This window comes from Humulus lupulus, chromosome 3 (genome assembly GCF_963169125.1).
Source record: "Humulus lupulus chromosome 3, drHumLupu1.1, whole genome shotgun sequence".
In the NCBI taxonomy this organism is placed as follows: Eukaryota; Viridiplantae; Streptophyta; class Magnoliopsida; order Rosales; family Cannabaceae; genus Humulus; species Humulus lupulus.
Window position 1 is genome coordinate 42,948,415 of NC_084795.1, and position 19,374 is coordinate 42,967,788.

The 19,374-nt window shown below is 40.6% G+C and overlaps 1 protein-coding gene across 1 annotated transcript; it reads left to right on the top strand.

Moving 5' to 3' along the window:
- Positions 1-356: 356 nt before the first annotated feature.
- Positions 357-2,929, top strand: LOC133822595 (26S proteasome non-ATPase regulatory subunit 11 homolog). Its single transcript, XM_062254973.1, has 2 exons — positions 357-511; positions 1,410-2,929. The coding sequence occupies exon 2, from the start codon at positions 1,435-1,437 to the stop codon at positions 2,701-2,703; it is 1,269 nt and encodes a 422-aa protein (XP_062110957.1). The 5' UTR covers positions 357-511; positions 1,410-1,434; the 3' UTR covers positions 2,704-2,929.
- Positions 2,930-19,374: the final 16,445 nt, after the last annotated feature.

Genomic DNA, 19,374 nt, shown 5'->3' on the forward strand with positions numbered 1-19,374 from the left:
ACGTATTATGACCAAAAAAAAAACATGAAGAGAAAGACCAAAAATGAGCCACTCCATCTAGAACCACCACAAGTGCTACATACTTTGATTGAATGACCGAAAATGAACCTACAGACAAATACATTAGAAGAAAGTAAGAAAAGAAGAATAAAGGAAATAAAAAATAATTAAATTTTCTCAGGGTTTGGAAGAAGAAACATAATATAAAATTTTTACTTTTTTTTAATTTTAAAATAAAGTATAGTATATAATAATACATTCATTTTATTAAATAAAGAATAATGGCCTATTAATGCAAAATAAAAAGATCGAGGACTTAATTGGCAAAAGGGACAAAAGTTGAAGAGTATTACTGCAAAAAAGGGAAAGGCAAAAGGGGCAAGGCTTCCCCTTTATACTCTTTCGTCTTCTCCAATTCCGAGGATTCTTTCGATTTTCCTCGATTCGTCTCGGTCTTCTCCTCCAATCGCTCTGCCCTAATCCGTTTCTCACAAGAATATCCATCTTGACGGTAAGAATTCATATCCTTTTACTTCTGTTTTCAATTTAGGGTTTTTGGGAGTTTTTTTTTTTTTTTTTTAAATTGTTGCACAAGATATACGGCTCACCGAAGATTTGTCACGATCTGATATTCGGGTATCTTGCAAATGAATGGATTAGGTTTAGTAGGTGATGTTTATGGAAGATTGAGGCTGGGTTAGGTTGCTTTCTATTTTGCATTTTCTCATTACGAACTCACTGATGTTGAGATTAGTTTAGCTCCATGGGCTTTGCCCGTATGTAATTCACTGTGACTAGCAGAGCCTACTTTGCTGTGATTTAATTTATGTTGCTGGTGATATATACTTGTTTATTGTTACTTTTCGAAGCTAATGTTGTCTACGCTTATAATAATTGGAAAGTAGAAACACTAAGATGAAGAAATTAGATAGTAGAACGTAGTTCTTTCATTCTTTGTTTTTGTCACCACACGAACATTAGTTATACACTTGTTATTTTTACTGCGTGTTTATGTACAGGATCCGAATAGCTACTGCCGTTCAAATTGCATGTTTATCCAAAATTTCTTTTCCTTCTCTCTCATGTTGGGTATGAGAGAGTTGCATTTGAATGTAGTTTGGAATCCTTTTGAGAGTTGGCTATCGATTGAATGAATTGTCTAATAATGTGGCAATTAGTATAGAACATTTTGGTTGTTGAGTGGGGTGGATGTAGGTGAACAGAAGGTTCTGATATCATTTCTCTGCTCTATACTAGTTTCTTATAGTAGGAAGTAATCAAATCTGCACCACTGGCAAAAGAGCTTTAACCTGTTTAGAACTTGGCATGCAGTATGTGTTAGATCTATATGCCAATCATTACAGTCTTGTTAATTTCAATACTTTTGTGTTGTCTTTTTATTCTTGCAGGGTGAGTGGTTTCAAAGCTTTAGCAATGTCTTCATCGTATCTACCAGCCACTACCGATTCGATTGCCCAAGCTTTAGAAGCCAAGGCTCCATCTGAAGCCATATCTATTCTCTATAGAATTCTTGAAAACCCATCATCATCTTCTGATGCTCTGCGGATAAAGGAACAGGCGATCACAAATCTTTCAGATCTTCTCAGGCAAGAAAATCGGGCTGAGGATCTCAGGAACCTTCTAACCCAACTGAGGCCTTTCTTTAACTTGATTCCCAAGGCAAAAACTGCAAAAATTGTTCGTGGAATTATTGACACAGTAGCGAAGATACCAGGCACAGCCGTACTTCAGATTTCTCTTTGCAAAGAAATGGTCCAGTGGACTCGTGATGAGAAACGAACTTTCCTTCGACAACGAGTGGAGGCCAGGCTTGCAGCTCTTTTGATGGAGAGCAAGGAGTACTCAGAAGCACTAAACCTTCTTTCAGGTTTGGTCAAGGAAGTTAGAAGACTTGACGACAAGCTTCTGCTTGTAGACATTGACTTGCTGGAGAGTAAGCTTCATTTTTCTTTGAGGAATCTCCCAAAGGCAAAAGCTGCCCTCACAGCTGCTAGAACAGCAGCTAATGCCATATATGTTCCCCCAGCTCAGCAGGGAACTATTGATTTGCAGAGCGGGATCCTTCATGCTGAGGAAAAAGATTACAAAACTGCCTACAGCTATTTTTTCGAAGCCTTTGAAGCATTCAATGCTTTGGAAGATAATAGGGCTGTATATAGCCTTAAATATATGCTGCTATGCAAAATAATGGTGAACCAAGCTGATGATGTTGCAGGAGTAATATCATCGAAGGCAGGTTTGCAGTATGTTGGGCCCGAGCTGGATGCCATGAAAGCCGTGGCTGATGCATACTCAAAACGATCGTTGAAGCTTTTCGAGACTGCTCTTGGGGATTTCAAGGCTCAGCTGGAAGAAGACCCTATTGTTCATAGACACCTCTCGTCGCTCTATGACACGCTGCTGGAGCAGAATCTTTGCAGGCTGATAGAGCCTTTCTCTAAAGTAGAGATTGGGCATATCGCTGAGCTGATCGAGCTACCCATCGATAATGTAGAGAAGAAGTTGTCTCAAATGATTTTGGACAAAAAGTTTGCAGGGACTTTGGACCAAGGTGCTGGATGCTTGGTAATTTTTGAGGATGGCAAGACTGATGCCATATACCCAGCCACGTTGGAAACTCTAACCAACATTGGCAAGGTAGTGGATAGTCTCTACGTGAGATCGGCCAAGATAATGGCGTGATATATCTACATTCTCTTTGGTCCAACATCTTTGTGGAAATGCATGCAATTGTCAAACTTATGGTTATTTTTTGTTGGTTTTAGAAATTATCCGACATGATTAGGGAATCACCGTGAGCATTTTCAGACTTTTTTTTAATTAAGAAATTAATGCTTCCATACATTTTGCGCTGGACATTTATTTGTTTCTTCCTCTTTTCTAATCTATCCAATGATTGATTTCTGAATGATGTTGAACAGGTATTTTTCCCTTTAGGTATGGCAGGTACAAAGTTCTCCCTTGCATGGAGATGAAATTGAAAATCCTAATACAACTAACTCTATGATAGAGAAAGCAGAATTTGCATTTCTATACTCATAATATGACTTTGTCATGACAAATCAGATTTGTTCTATTGAGTCTATTAGAAACAGTGGGTTTTGAAGAGCTTAAGAGAGATTTGAAATACAATTATTTGGTTTTTTTTTTAAATATGTATTATATATATTTGAAGGCAATAGGCGAGTGAAATAGAATAAAAGATGGCCAACAAGAAGATGAGGAAAAGCAATTGAGAGGTCTTTCCAAGATTGAAATATCGATATTTTCGCTATATCAGAAAAAAATTATCGTTGATATTTCTCTGGTGTTTTTGGAGAAATATGAAAATATATCATATAAAGCTGTTAAAACTTCCTAGATATCTATTAAAAAATTCATATCTACTGTTTGTATTATGTTTATTAAAACAAATTCATAGGTTAAAGGTAGGAATATATGAAATAATATGATTCTAATTTTGTAATAGATATTATAATTATTTGTTAAGCTTTTTACATAATAAATTATGTTTGAATAATTTTTAGGTACTTTACATATCTATAGACATTGAATTAAATAATTACAGTTTTGTTAGAGATAAAAATATATACCCAAAACGTATTAATTATTTTTATATATAACCAATTAACATATCATGGTTAATTCCTTAAAATACTCACTAACATACCAACTTTTTTAAAATACTCACTAACATACCAATTTTATTATTTCCTTAAATACTCACTAACATACCAACTTTCTTAAAATAACATTATTAATTGTTAATTCATATAACTAATTATTTACTTTATTTGGTTTTATAATTAATAAAGAAACACCATGGTTATGCTGCAATGTTAGTGGAAAATTAAAAAATAAGTAGTCAACGACTGCATAATCCAAGAAGGTGAAGAACAAGCATTTTGGATATTGTTTGGTAGTTGTTTATTGTTTATTCTAAGCATATCCTATTTGTTATAATGGATATAACTTATAACTTATTTGGTTTAATTTTAATAAGAATATGTTTCTACTATTATTATCTTTTGATACCAAAAAGTAGTCTTTGAGACTCTGTTGGATACTAAACAATAACTCTTGTAAGTATGATAACAAATGGTAGTTTATAATGTTTAAATGTTGGATACTGATAGGTAGTTTTTTTTATGTAATATATATCACTGAGTATATAAATATAAATTTATTGTTGGATTTATACTGCAACATATTTAAAAATGTTGGATACTAATAAGTAGTTTTTATTGTTGCTATTACCTATAGTTTGGCTATTAGCAACACAACTCTATTGTTGTACTAGTAACCAACTTGAAGAGTAATATAAAGACTGAAGATCATAAGCTGCCACCAAGTAGTCCAATATTGAGCAAAGCAATCAATTTGGGTACCATTTGGTAGCTTTTTAATGTTTCTATTACTTTTATTTTTTATTTTTCATCCAATCTAATACGAAAATTACAGACCTTGCCCGTTTCGTATATTTCTTGAAATTGATTTTAATGATAATATTTGTTATCTGAATAGTGGCTATTTGTTATAGTGGCTAAAGCATCAAACTCATTTGGTATATCTTTAATTAGAATATGTTTATACATCAATATCGTTTGATACTCGATAGTTGAATAATTATAATGATATGCTTGTTTAAATTAGTAATGTCGTTTGATACTAGTAAGTATATAATTATAAAAATATAATGTCATATAAGGAAATATATTGAATGTAATATATTATGATAAAAAAAAAGTTGGTATAATAAATAGGTAAATAAAATTTGATTGTTTGTTGTTTCGGTTAATTAATATTATAATATGGGTATATTAAAATATAAGTTTCAAAATAGTAATTATTTATATTATAAGGTGTGTGAGTGTAATTCTTCCTAATTTTTATATCTCTTCTGTATAAAAATGGAGTAGATAACAGAAATTCTTAGTTTTAACGGTTTTTTATTTTTTTTCGTGAACTTTAACAGAATATTCTTATATTTAAAAGTAGATTGTAAACATGACTTCATTTTAAATAAATAAATAATTAAACAAATTAAAATAAGATATTTTTTAGATATTTTACAATAATAATTATTTAAAAATAATAAAACCATATATTTTATAAATTAAATAAAATTTAATTAAACTTAAACTTAATTTTATATTAAATATATAATATACAATATTTTGTTGTCACTGTCAAATTCAAAAACTAGAACAAACATAAACTTAAAAAAATTAATTAATTAAAATATGACATTTTTAAGATATTTTATGATAATTTAAATAATTAAATATTTTTCTTCATCAAATTCACCAAAGTATATTGTGAGATATATTAGAAACTAAAAATAATTAATGCATGTATACTACTATCTACACTATAAAATTTTCTATTCTTATTTTATTTCTATTATTAATTTCTTTTCAAATATTATTGTATTTTATAAATAAGTCATGTTGTCATTCATATATATATATATATATATCTTCTATATAATAAGTGTGTAGAAAAGAGAATATTCTTATATTTAACGGTAGTTTGTAACTTAAATAAAATAAAATAAATAATTAAAAAAAAAATTTAAAAATGATATTTTTGAGATATTTTACAATGATATTTTTTAGATATTTTACAATGATAATTATTTAAAAATAATAAATAATTAAACAAATTAAAATATGATATTTTCTGATATTTTACAACGATAATTATTTTCAAATAATAAATAATTAAACAAATTAAAATATAATATTTTTGAGATAGTTTACAATGATAAATACGTTTTATAACTTAAATAAAATTTAATTAAACTTAAACTCACTTATTAGAATAATATCATATTAAACATATAATATAATCTACTATGAATTAGCAACAATTTTTTTTAAACTAGCAAGAAACTCAAATTTAAAATCCACGTATAATATTTAATATTACATTAAATATATAATATATAATCTCTTGTTGTCACTCCCAAATTCAAAAATTAGAATAAACATAAACTTAAACAATAATAAATAAATTATTTAATTAAAATAGGATAATTATTTCAAATTTATATGACATTAATATAAATTTAATAAAAATAATTAATAAATTCTACAAATAAAAGGACAAATTGTCTTCCCCCCCCCCCCCCCGAATTATGGCAGATGTAGAGTTTTGCCCCCTAAACTTTTTTGGTTGGATGAAATACCCCCCGAATTACTGTAAATGTTGAAAAATAGTCCTTCCGTTTATAATTTAACAGATTAGAAATTTACCGTTTTAAAAAAGGGCATAAGTGTATAAAATTATGACAGGAGGATGTTTTTGTAAAATTTTGATAAGTAATTTTTTCATAACAAAAATAAATAAATAAGAAAAGAATAAAAGTAAAAAAAAAAAACATTACCGTTAATAGGGTGGACTGGAAACGTGAGCCCTTATTCTTCATCTTCAAATTTCATACTTTCAATTCATTAAAGAAGAAAAATATTGGGTAATGTGAGAGAGTTTTCTTGTATCTTCTTTCAAAAAAAATTGAGATTCTACTTCCAAGGAAGACCATGGCTGGTGAAGCTCCCTCTCACGGTAAGTTTACAGTACTATTTCTATTTTTTTTTTTTTTTTTGTTAGATGTTGTTTATTTGTTAAAGTTTGCATTTTTCATAGTGGAGATCATGTCTTCATTGACATCTTCAAGCAAATCATTTCGTAGTAGAAGAAGGTATGAAGATGAAGAAGGGAATAATATACCTAGTTGTGATTGTGGGTGGGAGGCTATCATACGCACTGCTCGAACTGAAGGTAATCCAGGTAGAAGGTTTTATGGCTGCCCCAAATATAAGGTAAATTGTTTTTCTTTATTTTTTAAATGAGTTTTATGGGTTTTGTAGTACCTGATTTGTTATTTTTTTGCCTTTTTTTTTCAGAGAAATATTAACAATGGTTGTGGGTTTCTCATTTGGATAGACCATGTCCCTAAACAGATATTCAAGCAAGATTTCAGCGAGTTATTTAGAAAGATAGAACATATTGAAGATTGTTATACCCAGATTTCGAGCCATAGTAAATATGACCTCGAAAGCTGAGTTCGCAACAAATGGTCTCGTGAAGATTAGAGTGATCTAGGATTGTAAGTCGAGCCTGCAAAGTATGATGTACGATCTCGAGTGTGGTGATCTCGAAATGACTTCGATCTCGAAAGGTAGCTCCGAGAACACCTTCATCTTCAGGAACTTCGGAGCATGGTTCTTGAGCTCGATATCCCATCTCGAAAGAAACGTTAGCTCGGGAGATGTCAGTGGCTCGCACAATGACATGAGACCAGAAATGCTGGAGCCTTGAAGATACGCTATAACCACCTTGAATATCTACAAGTATAATAGTTATGAGATGTAATCCTCATTAATTGATGTAAATCCCCAAGAATCGTGGGATATTATTTAGTCATTTATGCGTTCCCTGGTCATCAGGGACGTTTCCTTTTTTATCTGATTAAAGGCATTTAAAGCCATTTATTTGTATTCACAAAAGAGTAACTACCCAAAATATGTGGGATAGTATTCTGCACCCTTCTCTATAAATAGAGAAGGCATGCACCATTGTAAAGGACCGAAATTCTGATCCTTGAGAGAAAACTCTGGAAAATTCTTGCTAAAGAATTGTTCAGAGATAATCTTGAGATTAATAACAGAGACTCGTGGACTAGGCAGATTTAACTGCTGAACCACGTAAAAAACCGTGTTTGATTTGTTTGTTTATTTTTTGCCATTGTCTTAAATTGTTTACGTGCTCTCTTCTTTTATCTGCTGACGAAAAACGGCGTCAACAGTTTGGTGCTTTCATTGAGAGCCTTAAGCATTCATCCCTGAGAGATTCATGGCTGCAAACAATCAGAACACTCCTGAAGAAAATTACCCAAGGCGTCCTGGAAAACAGCCAATGGAGAACCCGGACGCTGATGAAAGGAGTGGGTCCTCTGATTCCCGGGGACCACCTCCACAACCAAGGGATGAGGACATGTACTATAACCCTGAACGTTATGTCCCTATTGTGGAATTGGAGAATCGGCAGCTGAAACAGTTGTTGGCAGAAGCCAACAAACGTAACGAGGAGTTGACTAGGATAGCCGCAGAGGCTCAGGTGGCTCAGCCCCCGCCTCCGCGCGAAGACCAAGTCCCTCCTCCAAGGGACGTGCACGTTCCTCCCCGGAGGCCCCGTGGGCGTCCACGAAAAAATGCTGCCACAAGGAGGCCAGCACAACCTCCAGCACCAACAGAGCCATCTGCTCCTTCTAGGCCTCAGAGGAGCACCCGAGCTCAGGTCCCGCCTAATCCACCTGTGGAAGTGCCTGCAGGAACTGAGAACAACCGAGCTCCTGCCGAGGCTCGGACTCAGGTTCCTGGTAGTGCACCGAACGCAACTGGCCCATCTCGGGAAAATTCTGGACCCTCCAGGCCGAGGCAAGGACGACAACCACCGTCACCTATACGGTTCCCTCCGTCTCCCATAAGATATCCTTCACCTCCCCGCAGAAACGCTCAACCTGGTCGAGATCAGGATCAAGGGCGTACAGGGGAAAGACAAGGAAACAGAGAGACGTTCCAGGGGCGGAGAGGCGCGCCATCTGAGAGGAGTCAAACGTCCCGATCTCGCACTGCGGAGACAAGGCGACGTAGAAAGGATCCACCACGAAATGACCGATCAATGAGTTTCACCAGTGATGAGTCCGGAGAAACTAGGTCCGTCAGTAAACACGACCGGGGTCGTAAAAATACTGGAAATCACAAGAGCCATCCTGACCTGCGAAATCATCTGAATCAGAGCAGGGGGAAAGGAGATCAGACAAATCCGGATCTAAGGAATCATCTGAACGGGCGTAGAGATCCCTCACGGAGACGCGAGCCTGGGATCGCGATTAATGACCGGCAATTCCAGACACCGCCTAAGGACCCAGTCCAAGAAAGGATTGATCAGCTCGAAAAAGCCTTTAGGCTTTTGAAGAATGAATGAGGGAACGGTCGATATGAGGACTCTGATGAGGAGCTCGAGCCGTTTGTTCCCAATCTTTCTAACACTCAGTTTCCCCAAGGGTTCCGGATTCCTCACGTCCCAGCATTTGAGGGAAAAACTGACCCATGTAGCCACCTGAGTACATTCAACACTATCATGAGAGCTAGTAACGTGGGCTACGAGCTCAGATGCATGTTGTTTCCAACGTCGTTAGCCGGACCTGCCAAGAGTTGGTTCGAGAAGTACAAGAGACATTCTATAACTTCATGGGATCAATTGTCTAGAGACTTCAAGAAGCAGTTCCGAGCTATGATGGGAGTCAGACCCGAAGCATCCACTTTGACTAACGTCCGACAACAACCGGGCGAAACACTGAAGAGCTACCTGACAAGATTTAATCTAGAGGTCGCCCGAGCTCGAGATGTGGATGACAGTGGGCACCTAATGGCTATCCGAGCTGGTGTTTTACCCGGGAGTGCCCTTTGGGATGACATGCAAGGGAAACCGGTGAGGTCAATAACCGAGTTTAACAGACGGGCGCAGAGATTTGTCAATGTAGAGGAGGCGAGGTCAACGCTCAAGGCGACCTCGCAGACCGAAACTACAACGATAAACATTAACTCCGCCTCAACCTCGGCTGACCCAGCAGCTCCACAGCCTACCTCGGAGAATCCCTCCAAAAGGAAAGAGAGCGAGGGAAATAACCCCGAGGCTGATGGAGGAAAGAAGAAGAAAGGAGAAAGGTATTTCTCCGTATATAAAGTGCACACCGAGCTCAACGAGTCTCGGGAAAACATATACCTGGCTAATGAAAACCAGGTCCCCTTCAGGCGTCCGGACCCAATGAGGAATCAAAAGTCCAAGAGGGATTCCAGCAAGTATTACCGGTTTCATAGAGACACCGGACACACAACAGATGAGTGCCGACAGCTGAAGGACGAGATCGAAGGGTTGATCTCGAGAGGTTATTTCCGGCAGTATGTCAAAAACCAGAGTACTGGACAGACTACTGCAAGCCAGAGAGTAGCCGCACTTCCGACAGCACAGAATAATAACTCCCGATCTCGGGAAGAAGACAGGCCTCCGCCGATAGATGGAGATGACGTAATAACCATCTCGGGAGGTCCTCATCTCGCAGGAGGGGGAAGAAATGCTCAAAAGCGGTATGTGAACGAGCTGAAGACAGGGGACGAGTCTCCTTATGAACCCGAACCAAGAGCACCAAAAAGCCAAAGGGTTGAAACTCAGCCTATAACCTTCACCGAGGAGGATGCCTCCCATGTCCAGTTCCCTCATCATGATCCACTTGTCATCACCCTACAGCTTGCCAACAAAAGAGTGCGCCGAGTTCTCATAGACAATGGGAGCTCAGTTAACATTCTTTATAAAGCAACACTAGAAAAAATGGGACTCTCCCTTCGCGACCTGAAGGCTTGTGCAACCACGTTGTACGGCTTTTCTGGAGAAGGAACCGCCTGTATGGGGTCCATCGAACTCCCTGTGACCTTGGGAGACTATCCAATCTCGGTGACCAAGATGATGGAGTTCGTGGTAGTAGAGTTACCATCTGCCTACAATGTATTGCTCGGGAGACCCGCCCTGGTCGGGCTGGGGGCAGTTTCATCTGTAAGGCATCTAGCCCTTAAGTTCCCAACTCCAAGTGGAGTCGGAACATTGAAAGGAGATCAATTGGCAGGAAGGGAGTGCTACAGCATTTCCTTGAGGGGAAAGAAACAAACGAGCGCTCAAGCACTCGTCGTCATACAGAATAAAGATGGGACAGTTTTAGAAATTGATGAGGAGATCGATCCGAGGATTGAGGAGAAGGTTGACCTCCAACCTTTGGAAGAGCTCGAAGAGATTCAGCTCGAGGAAGCTGACCCCACAAAGAAAGTGAAGGTCGGGAAACACCTCCGGGACGAATCAAAATAGCAATTAATTTGCTTTCTGAAGAAAAACCAGGATGTCTTCGCGTGGTCACACTCTGACATGGTGGGAATAAGCCCTAATATAGCGAGCCACGCATTGAATATAGACAAAATCTTTCCCCCGAAGCAGCAAAAGCTAAGGCAGCTGGATGAAGACAGAAAGAAAGCACTAAAGGAGGAGGTGGACAGGCTGAAATCAAATAATTTCATAAGGGACGCTTTTTACCCGGAGTGGGTGGCCAATCCAGTGTTGGTCCCGAAGCCCAATGGGACGTGGAGAACGTGCATTGACTACTCAGACCTCAACAAGGCCTGCCCGAAAGACTGTTTTCCCCTGCCGAGAATTGACCAGCTTGTAGACGCCACGGCGGGGCATGGTCTGATGTCGTTCATGGATGCCTATTCTGGATATAACCAGATTCCCATGCATGCCCCCGACCAAGAGCATACGAGCTTCATCACAGATAAAGGGCTCTACTGCTACAATGTCATGCCATTCGGACTCAAGAATGTCGGAGCCACGTACCAGCGGCTCGTAAACATGATGTTCTCAGAGCAAATAGGGAACAACATGGAAGTTTATGTTGACGACATGCTTGTGAAGTCTCAACTTAACAAGAACCATGTTGATGACCTCGAAGAGTGCTTTGGCGTGCTCAGAAAGCACAACATGAAGTTGAATCCTCAGAAGTGCACTTTTGGGATGTCTTCAGGGAAATTTCTGGGTTTCATTGTCAACTCTCGTGGAATCGAGGCTAATCCTGATAAAATAAAGGCCCTTATCGATATGCCTTCACCTTGGAGGCATAAAGATGTTCAAAGCTTGACTGGCAGGATGGCAGCTCTGAGCAGGTTCATTTCGAAGTCAACGGACCGCGGTCTCCCATTCTTCAACTTATTGAAAGGAAGTAAGAAGTTCGAATGGACAGAAGAGTGCGAACTAGCCTTTCAGGAGCTCAAAAGGAACTTAGCCGAACCACCCATCCTATCGAAGCCTGAGACGGGAGAAGTACTGTTCCTATACCTCTCAACAACTGAACACGCGATAAGCGCGGTGCTAGTTCGAGAAGAAGAGAGAATACAGAAACCCGTCTACTACATTAGCAAAAGATTACTGGGGGCAGAGTCAAGATATCCACTGATGGAGAAGATCGCCCTCAGTCTAATCCACTCATCTCGCAAGCTCCGCCCTTACTTTCAGGCACACCCTATCCATGTACTGACAGATCAACCATTAAGGCAAGTCTTGTCTAAACCAGAAGCGTCTGGTCGACTCCTAAAGTGGGTTGTTGAGCTCGGACAGTTAGAAATCACCTACCATTCGAGAACGACCATTAAGGCACAAGCGTTGGCGGATTTCATAGTGGAGTGCACCGGTATAGCCGACGAAGAGGTAACAACCACGGCCCACGAGCTGTGGAAACTTTACGTCGACGGGTCGTCAAATGAAAATGGAGCGGGGGCAGGAGTTATTCTGATCACTCCTGCAGGGAGCAAATTTCACTCTGCTTTAAGGTTCGGCTTTAAAGCATCTAATAATGAAGCTGAGTATGAGGCTTTACTTGCAGGACTGCGAATAGCAAAAGAGCTCAAGGCCAAAGCTATACATTGTTACAGCGACTCCCAGCTCGTGGTAAATCAAATCTTGGGAGAATACCAGGCTCGTGGCACAAAAATGGCAGCTTATCTGGAGAAGGCAAAATCCGCGTTGGAGTTTTTCGAGTTTTATGCAATCGAACAGGTTCCCCGAGAACAAAACTCAAATGCAGATGCCTTAGCTCGGCTCGCCACCTCCGCCGAAAATGAGGAGCTGAATGTTGTACCCGTAGAACACCTGTCAGCACCCAGCATTACTAAGCCTGACGAGGAAGATGTGTGTATGATCGAGACAGAGCCGACCTGGATGAGCCCGATAGTTGAGTACCTCGAAAATGGAATTCTTCCAAAAGATCGAAATCAGGCTCGGAAACTAATGTATCAACTTCCTCGTTACACCATCCTGGACGGAAGGCTATACAGAAGAGGGTATTCCATGCCATTGCTCAGATGTGTGACTCCCCCCGAGGCAAAGAAGGTTATTGAAGAAATTCATGAAGGGTTCTGCGGAGATCATACCGGGGGGCATAGCCTATCCAAGAAGATTATACGCCAAGGATATTTCTGGCCAACCATTAAAACGGACTCTTTCGAGTACGTGAAAAAGTGCGGCAAATGCCAGAGATTCGCCACGATACCCCAAGCTCCACCTTCCGAACTGACCATGTTGACATCCCCATGGCCTTTTGCAGTGTGGGGGATCGATCTCATAGGCTCGCTCCCAACTGGCAAAGGAGGAGTAAAGTATGCTGTGGTCGCGGTTGATTACTTCACAAAATGGACGGAGGCTGAACCATTGGCGACCATAACTTCGAAGAAGATCCTAGATTTCGTAATAAAGAACATCGTATGCCGATATGGAGTGCCAAGAAAGATTGTGTCTGACAACGGAACCTAGTTTGATTGCGACTTATTTACGAACTTTTGCAACAAGAACAGTACAATAAAGAGTTTTTCGTCAGTAGCTCACCCTCAAGCGAATGGTCAGGTCGAAGCCGTTAATAAAACTCTCAAAATTTCTTTGAAGAAAAAGTTGGAAGAAGCAAAGGGACGATGGCCTGAGGAATTACCTCAAGTCCTTTGGGGATATAGAACTACAGCTCGGACATCAACTGGACATACCCCATTTTCTCTAGCATACGGCTGCGAGGCAATGTTGCCCATTGAGGTCGAAATTCCAACGATTCGAACTCAGATTTACGACCAGAGCTCCAATCATACTCAGCTCGAAGAAACCCTAGACTTGATCGAAGAAAAAAGGGAGGAGGCTCAGCTGAGAAATGCTGCTTACCAGCAACGAACCACAAGATATTTCAATAAAAGGGTTCGAGATCGAAAGTTCGGAATAGGAGATCTGGTATTGAGACGTGTATTCTTAGCAACTCGAGATCCAGCAGCAGGAGTACTCGGGCCAAACTGGGAAGGACCATACCAGATAGAATCAGTCATCCGCCCTGGCGTATACAAACTTGCGAGATTAGATGGGAGCCTCCTACCACGAGCATGAAATGGCGAACACCTTAGACCTTATTATCAATAGTATAGGAAAAGTGTTGCCTGTAACCATGATTTTCTATCTATGTTTCTTTGTTTTTGAATGACATGTCTACTTTGTTCCGCATGTAACTTATTTTTTATTTTTGCAATCTCTCTTAAGTTAATAACCTATGGTCACACTCATAGGATATTAAGGGGGCATCATTGGTATACATACCACCAGCTCAAAAAATAAAAAGTAATAAATAAAACATGAAGTATTTGGATATAACCAAGTACGCGATCTCAGATAGTTCGGACATAACCGAACCATAAAAAATATAAAGTATTTGGACATAACCAAGTACGCGATCTTAGATAGTTCGGACATAACCGAATTATAAAAAATATAAAGTATTTGGACATGACCAAATACGCGAGCTTAGATAGTTCGGACATAACCGAACCATCAAAAAACCTAAATATTTGGAGTTAACCAGATGTGCAAACAACAGATTTGGAACAAACCAGCCAAATTATCGATCAATGATAAATGGGAGCCTAGACCTATTGCGAAATATGTCGAAATCGAGGCTGGAATATCTTAGAAAAATAGTTTCGAACTCATAACCTCGGAGCCAAGATACTGAGGATGGGGAAAAGTGACAGAAATATAACCAAATCATTCATATTACATGCCATATAAGTACTTTTCAGTTCATGGTTAAAGTAATGTCCGACCTTGATAAATAACGAGGTTGGAAGCGGATAATTCGAATAAACTATGCATGAATGCATCGAATTTCGAGCCTAAATCTAAACTATGTTTGTATGAATTAAATAAACATAACTCATCAATGCAAGAAAAATGCAAAATATTTCGAGCCAAGAAATGTAAAGCATATAAAAGAAAAAGTTAAAGAAATTGTGTCAGCCCCGTGGGCACAAATTTAAATAGTTACAAGAATGAGGAGACGCAGCCCCGATAACTGATCTCTCCGAGATCGGATTTAAGGAAGAAGAGTATCCTTGGCCTTCTCAGCAGCAATATCACCAGACCCTCCAGGACGAATAGCATGACTATCCTGCTGGGCCGCCTCTCGAGCAGCTGTACTTGCCAAAAGATGGGCATTCCACCGCTCAACATATGTGATTTCGAGAGGACCCAGGAAGCTGGTGTCAAGATCGGCATTATCGGCCCAAATTTTGTACATGGCCTGGTCGACCGCTTTCTCCCTCTGCTCCTTAGACTCATTCAGGAGGCGGGTCTTCTCGCTTTCCATGAAATCGAGGGTGGCAGACTTCTCCTCTTCGAGCTTGGCTTTGGCCTTCTCGAGCTTAGCGTTTGACTTTTCAAGCTCCTCAAGACGGGTCTTCAATTTTTCAATTTCAGACTTCGAGTCTTTGAGCTCGTCAATCATCTTCAGCTCGAGATCCTTCGACTTTTGAGCCAGAGATAAGCTCGTTTGCACCTCGTTGGTCAGCTTGTAGTTGAGTTGCGCTGAAACAACAAGGGCCTGAAACAAAGAATGAATCAGAATTATAATCAGAGACATAAATACTCTAAGACATAAATACTCTAAATAGAATTGAGAAGACTACCGCGGCGGAGAGTTCGATACTCTTCTCATAAAGAGTGTTGCAGTCCGAGGCCTTGCGCACGAGTTCCCAGTGGTCGGCACCAAAGCCAGAAAAGCTCTGACCCACCCGAGAAAGGACGTCCGAGCTGAGAAGCGCCCCTTCTGCCCCATCGGCACCATCAAGTACATATTCCTCAGTATGGGTTCGGGCCATTGGCAGCTGAACCGTTGAGGTAGAAGGTTTCTTCGGAGGCCGAGCAACTATTAACCGGGTCTCGGTGGGAAGCTGCGAGATGGATGCAGTAGAGCCTGAGCCATCAACCTGGGCAGTCGGCTCCTTGGAGGTGTCCGCAGTAATCTGGGCCGTGGGAGTCGTTTCGTGACGTTTAGATACCTTGGACTGTCGGTCGGGCCTCTTTGGTATCCTCGGGCGTTTGCTCTTCTGGGCGCCAGCTCCCCCATCACTAAAGAGCACGGCGTCGAGGTCGGGATTCATGGCACCTACATAATGACGGTGAGTTAAACAATGATAATAACTTTGGGAAAAGATGTAAACCAGTTGAAGAAAAAACCTAACTGGGACTCTTCCCCGAGCTCGAGCTTGGGGACCATGAAATTCCCCCATCTTCAGAAGAGGCGGGGGGAGTGCCTTCCCTATAAGTTGGTGACAACCTCGAGAGGTCCCTATAGTCATTGGTCCCATACTGCACCGCTATCCCATTCCACACCTCGTCCGTGGTGTACATGGTATCATATTTCCCGAGCCCACTATTAAACCTATGGACACAGTCATCTACCCAACTCCATATGTAGAAGTGGTATCTATCCTGTGGGCACGAGACTAGTCTATTGGGCCTGTGTTTTAACAAAGTGGGGGACCACATTCGCGAAGTAGGAAGGGTTTTACCTCCTCCGGAGTCCGAACTCGAGGCTTCGTCATTGGCCTCATTTCCCGACCGCGGACTTCTCGAGCGAGTTGGGAGAGATGCTTTCCTTTCTCTCCTCGGAGGAAGGATGCCTGTGGGCAGTGGCACTTCCTCCCAGCGTTCATATTTATTACTGGACCAGTCAGAGGTTGACTGGCCCTGTCCCAACAACCCACAAGCTCGCAGCTTGTCCTCATGTAATAGAAATGAGAGAGACCTCCTGCCGTATGGGAGTCGGAGCAGAGCCTCTCTGTGCTCCTTCATTGTTTCGTCAGGAGTGGGACGCTGAAAGTTAGCTGAAAGACGAGATACACTTCAACTAAACATGGATTCAAGGGCTAAAAATTCGAGCTCAAAAATAGAAAGTAACGAGAATACTTACGAATCCGCCTAAACGAACGATGTCGAGACGGGAACAGACCGTCTGTCCAGAAAAAATCCTTCTTGAAGTCAGGGGGGTGGTTCGGAAGATCTTCAAAGATCTTCGTCTCTTTGGGGTAGCTTGAAAGATAGTAGAAACCATCTCCTCCCCGAGCTCGGGAGGGATTACTCTTCAAGCAAAAGAGATATAAAATCTCTTGGGGTGAAGGTCCTATCCACCCCAGCTCGTGGAATAAGGACCTCAGGGAAGACAGCACCCTGTATGAGTTGGTGTTGAGTTGGAATGGAGCCAACCCAACGAAATCGATGAAGTCTCTGAAAAAGGACTTCAGGGGCAGCAAAGCTCCTGCCCTTATATGTTCCTGGCTCCAGGCCGCGTATTTCACACTGGAATCGCGGCCCCCAGGAGCAAAACAGCTTCGTTCATGCCTTGTCGGAGCTCGACACTTCAGTGTGTCCAACGAGCTAAGGCCATGGATGGCCAGGATATCAGTTATTTGGTCGGTGGTGGTAACCGAGCTCGGGTAGAATTCGGCTTCAAACATCTCCCTCCTAGGCTGCGAAGACGAAGGCTCCGCCATTAAGGAAAACTGAAGTTCCCCCGGGTGGTATGCTACCGTGACTTTTAACGCAGGGTCGAGGGGAACTGGCCTAGGTCCTGGGTTAGGCTCCGGATAGATGGCTTCCCGAAGAACCCTTCTCTTCTTTTCAATGACCTCGTCTATCTGGCGACGATAGTGGGCTCGAATGTCTTCTTGCTCGCGTGCGATCTCGTATTCTTTAATCCGACGCTGGTTCCGGGCAAAGATCGATTCCGGGCTCGGAGATTTGGGCTCGTAAGGAATTACTCGTAATGACCCCCACCGTCTTTCCGGATTCTGTGACATCTAACGAGAAAGAAAAAATGGTGAGGGCCATGCATGCAAAAATCATGAGCTCGACAGGATGAGCTCGGAGATTTAAGGACAAGAAACTTAAGTATTGAGACCTTCACTAAAGGGTCAGAGCGCGTGTTCCACAGGAAAGGAAAAGAAGCGTGGATGATTTTTTTTTTTTTTTTTTTTGAAAGTCCCGAAATTCAAGGGAAAGGAGAGTGGCGGTTAGCCAGGAAAAGCGTTTTTGGGTTTCGTGTATTTGTCAAAGCCCATGTTTTTATCCGAAAGCTTAATGTACAAGAAACGCTGCCTAAGAATTTCAAAACCCAGAAAATGGGAACCACATTCAAACGTCAAAACTGGGTATAAACCAGAGACGAACATCCAGAGTGAAAATCCAGAAAGCCTAAAAACCTATCGGTTCAAAACCTCCTATCGCATCATGCTAAGAACGTAAACTAACATACACAGCAAACACAGTATAAAAAGAACAACAAAAATGGCGTACTTACACAGTGATGGTGATTGCAGCGAAATCGTCGAGTGGAGAAGAGGTTGCAAGAAAGAACTCACTGACTCGTACAAACCAGGATTCCTTTGTTTCTTCGGCTTAGAAAACATGCAATGAGAATAAACTGTGGAAAGAAGTTTAGGGAGTGTTTTTCTTTTTTCTGGCTTGTGATGAACAAATGTGAAGAAGACGAAGAGGGAGTCTTGTATATATAGGTGGGAAAACTAAATTAATCAGGAGCGTTGATTAAATTCCTCAACAGATCGAATGGATGGGAATCGGTGACAAGATGGCGCCGAAAAGTTGTCAGAGGAACGATCGTGGGCGTGTTCCCAAGGTACTCAAGTACCTAAAGTGAGCAATACCCATCTGGCACATGTCCATTTTCAAGAGTGTGACGGTATGGTTCCCAGAAAGAGTAGTTCAAAAGTTTCCTTCTCTTAGGATTCGAACAAATACTTTTGAGGGGGCAAAATGTTATACCCAGATTTCGAGCCATAGTAAATATGACCTCGAAAGCTGAGTTCGCAACAAATGGTCTCGTGAAGATTAGAGTGATCTAGGATTGTAAGTCGAGCCTGAAAAGTATGATGTATGATCTCGAGTGTGGTGATCTCGAAATGACTTCGATCTCGAAAGGTAGCTCCGAGAACACCTTCATCTTCAGGAACTTCGGAGCATGGTTCTTGAGCTCGATATCCCATCTCGAAAGAAACGTTAGCTCGGGAGATGTCAGTGGCTCGCACAATGACATGAGACCAGAAATGCTGGAGCCTTGAAGATACGCTATAACCACCTTGAATATCTACAAGTATAATAGTTATGAGATGTAATCCTCATTAATTGATGTAAATCCCCAAGAATCGTGGGATATTATTTAGTCATTTATGCGTTCCCTGGTCATCAGGGACGTTTCCTTTTTTATCTGATTAAAGACATTTAAAGCCATTTATTTGTATTCACAAAAGAGTAACTACCCAAAATATGTGGGATAGTATTCTGCACCCTTCTCTATAAATAGAGAAGGCATGCACCATTGTAAAGGACCGAAATTCTGATCCTTGAGAGAAAACTCTGGAAAATTCTTGC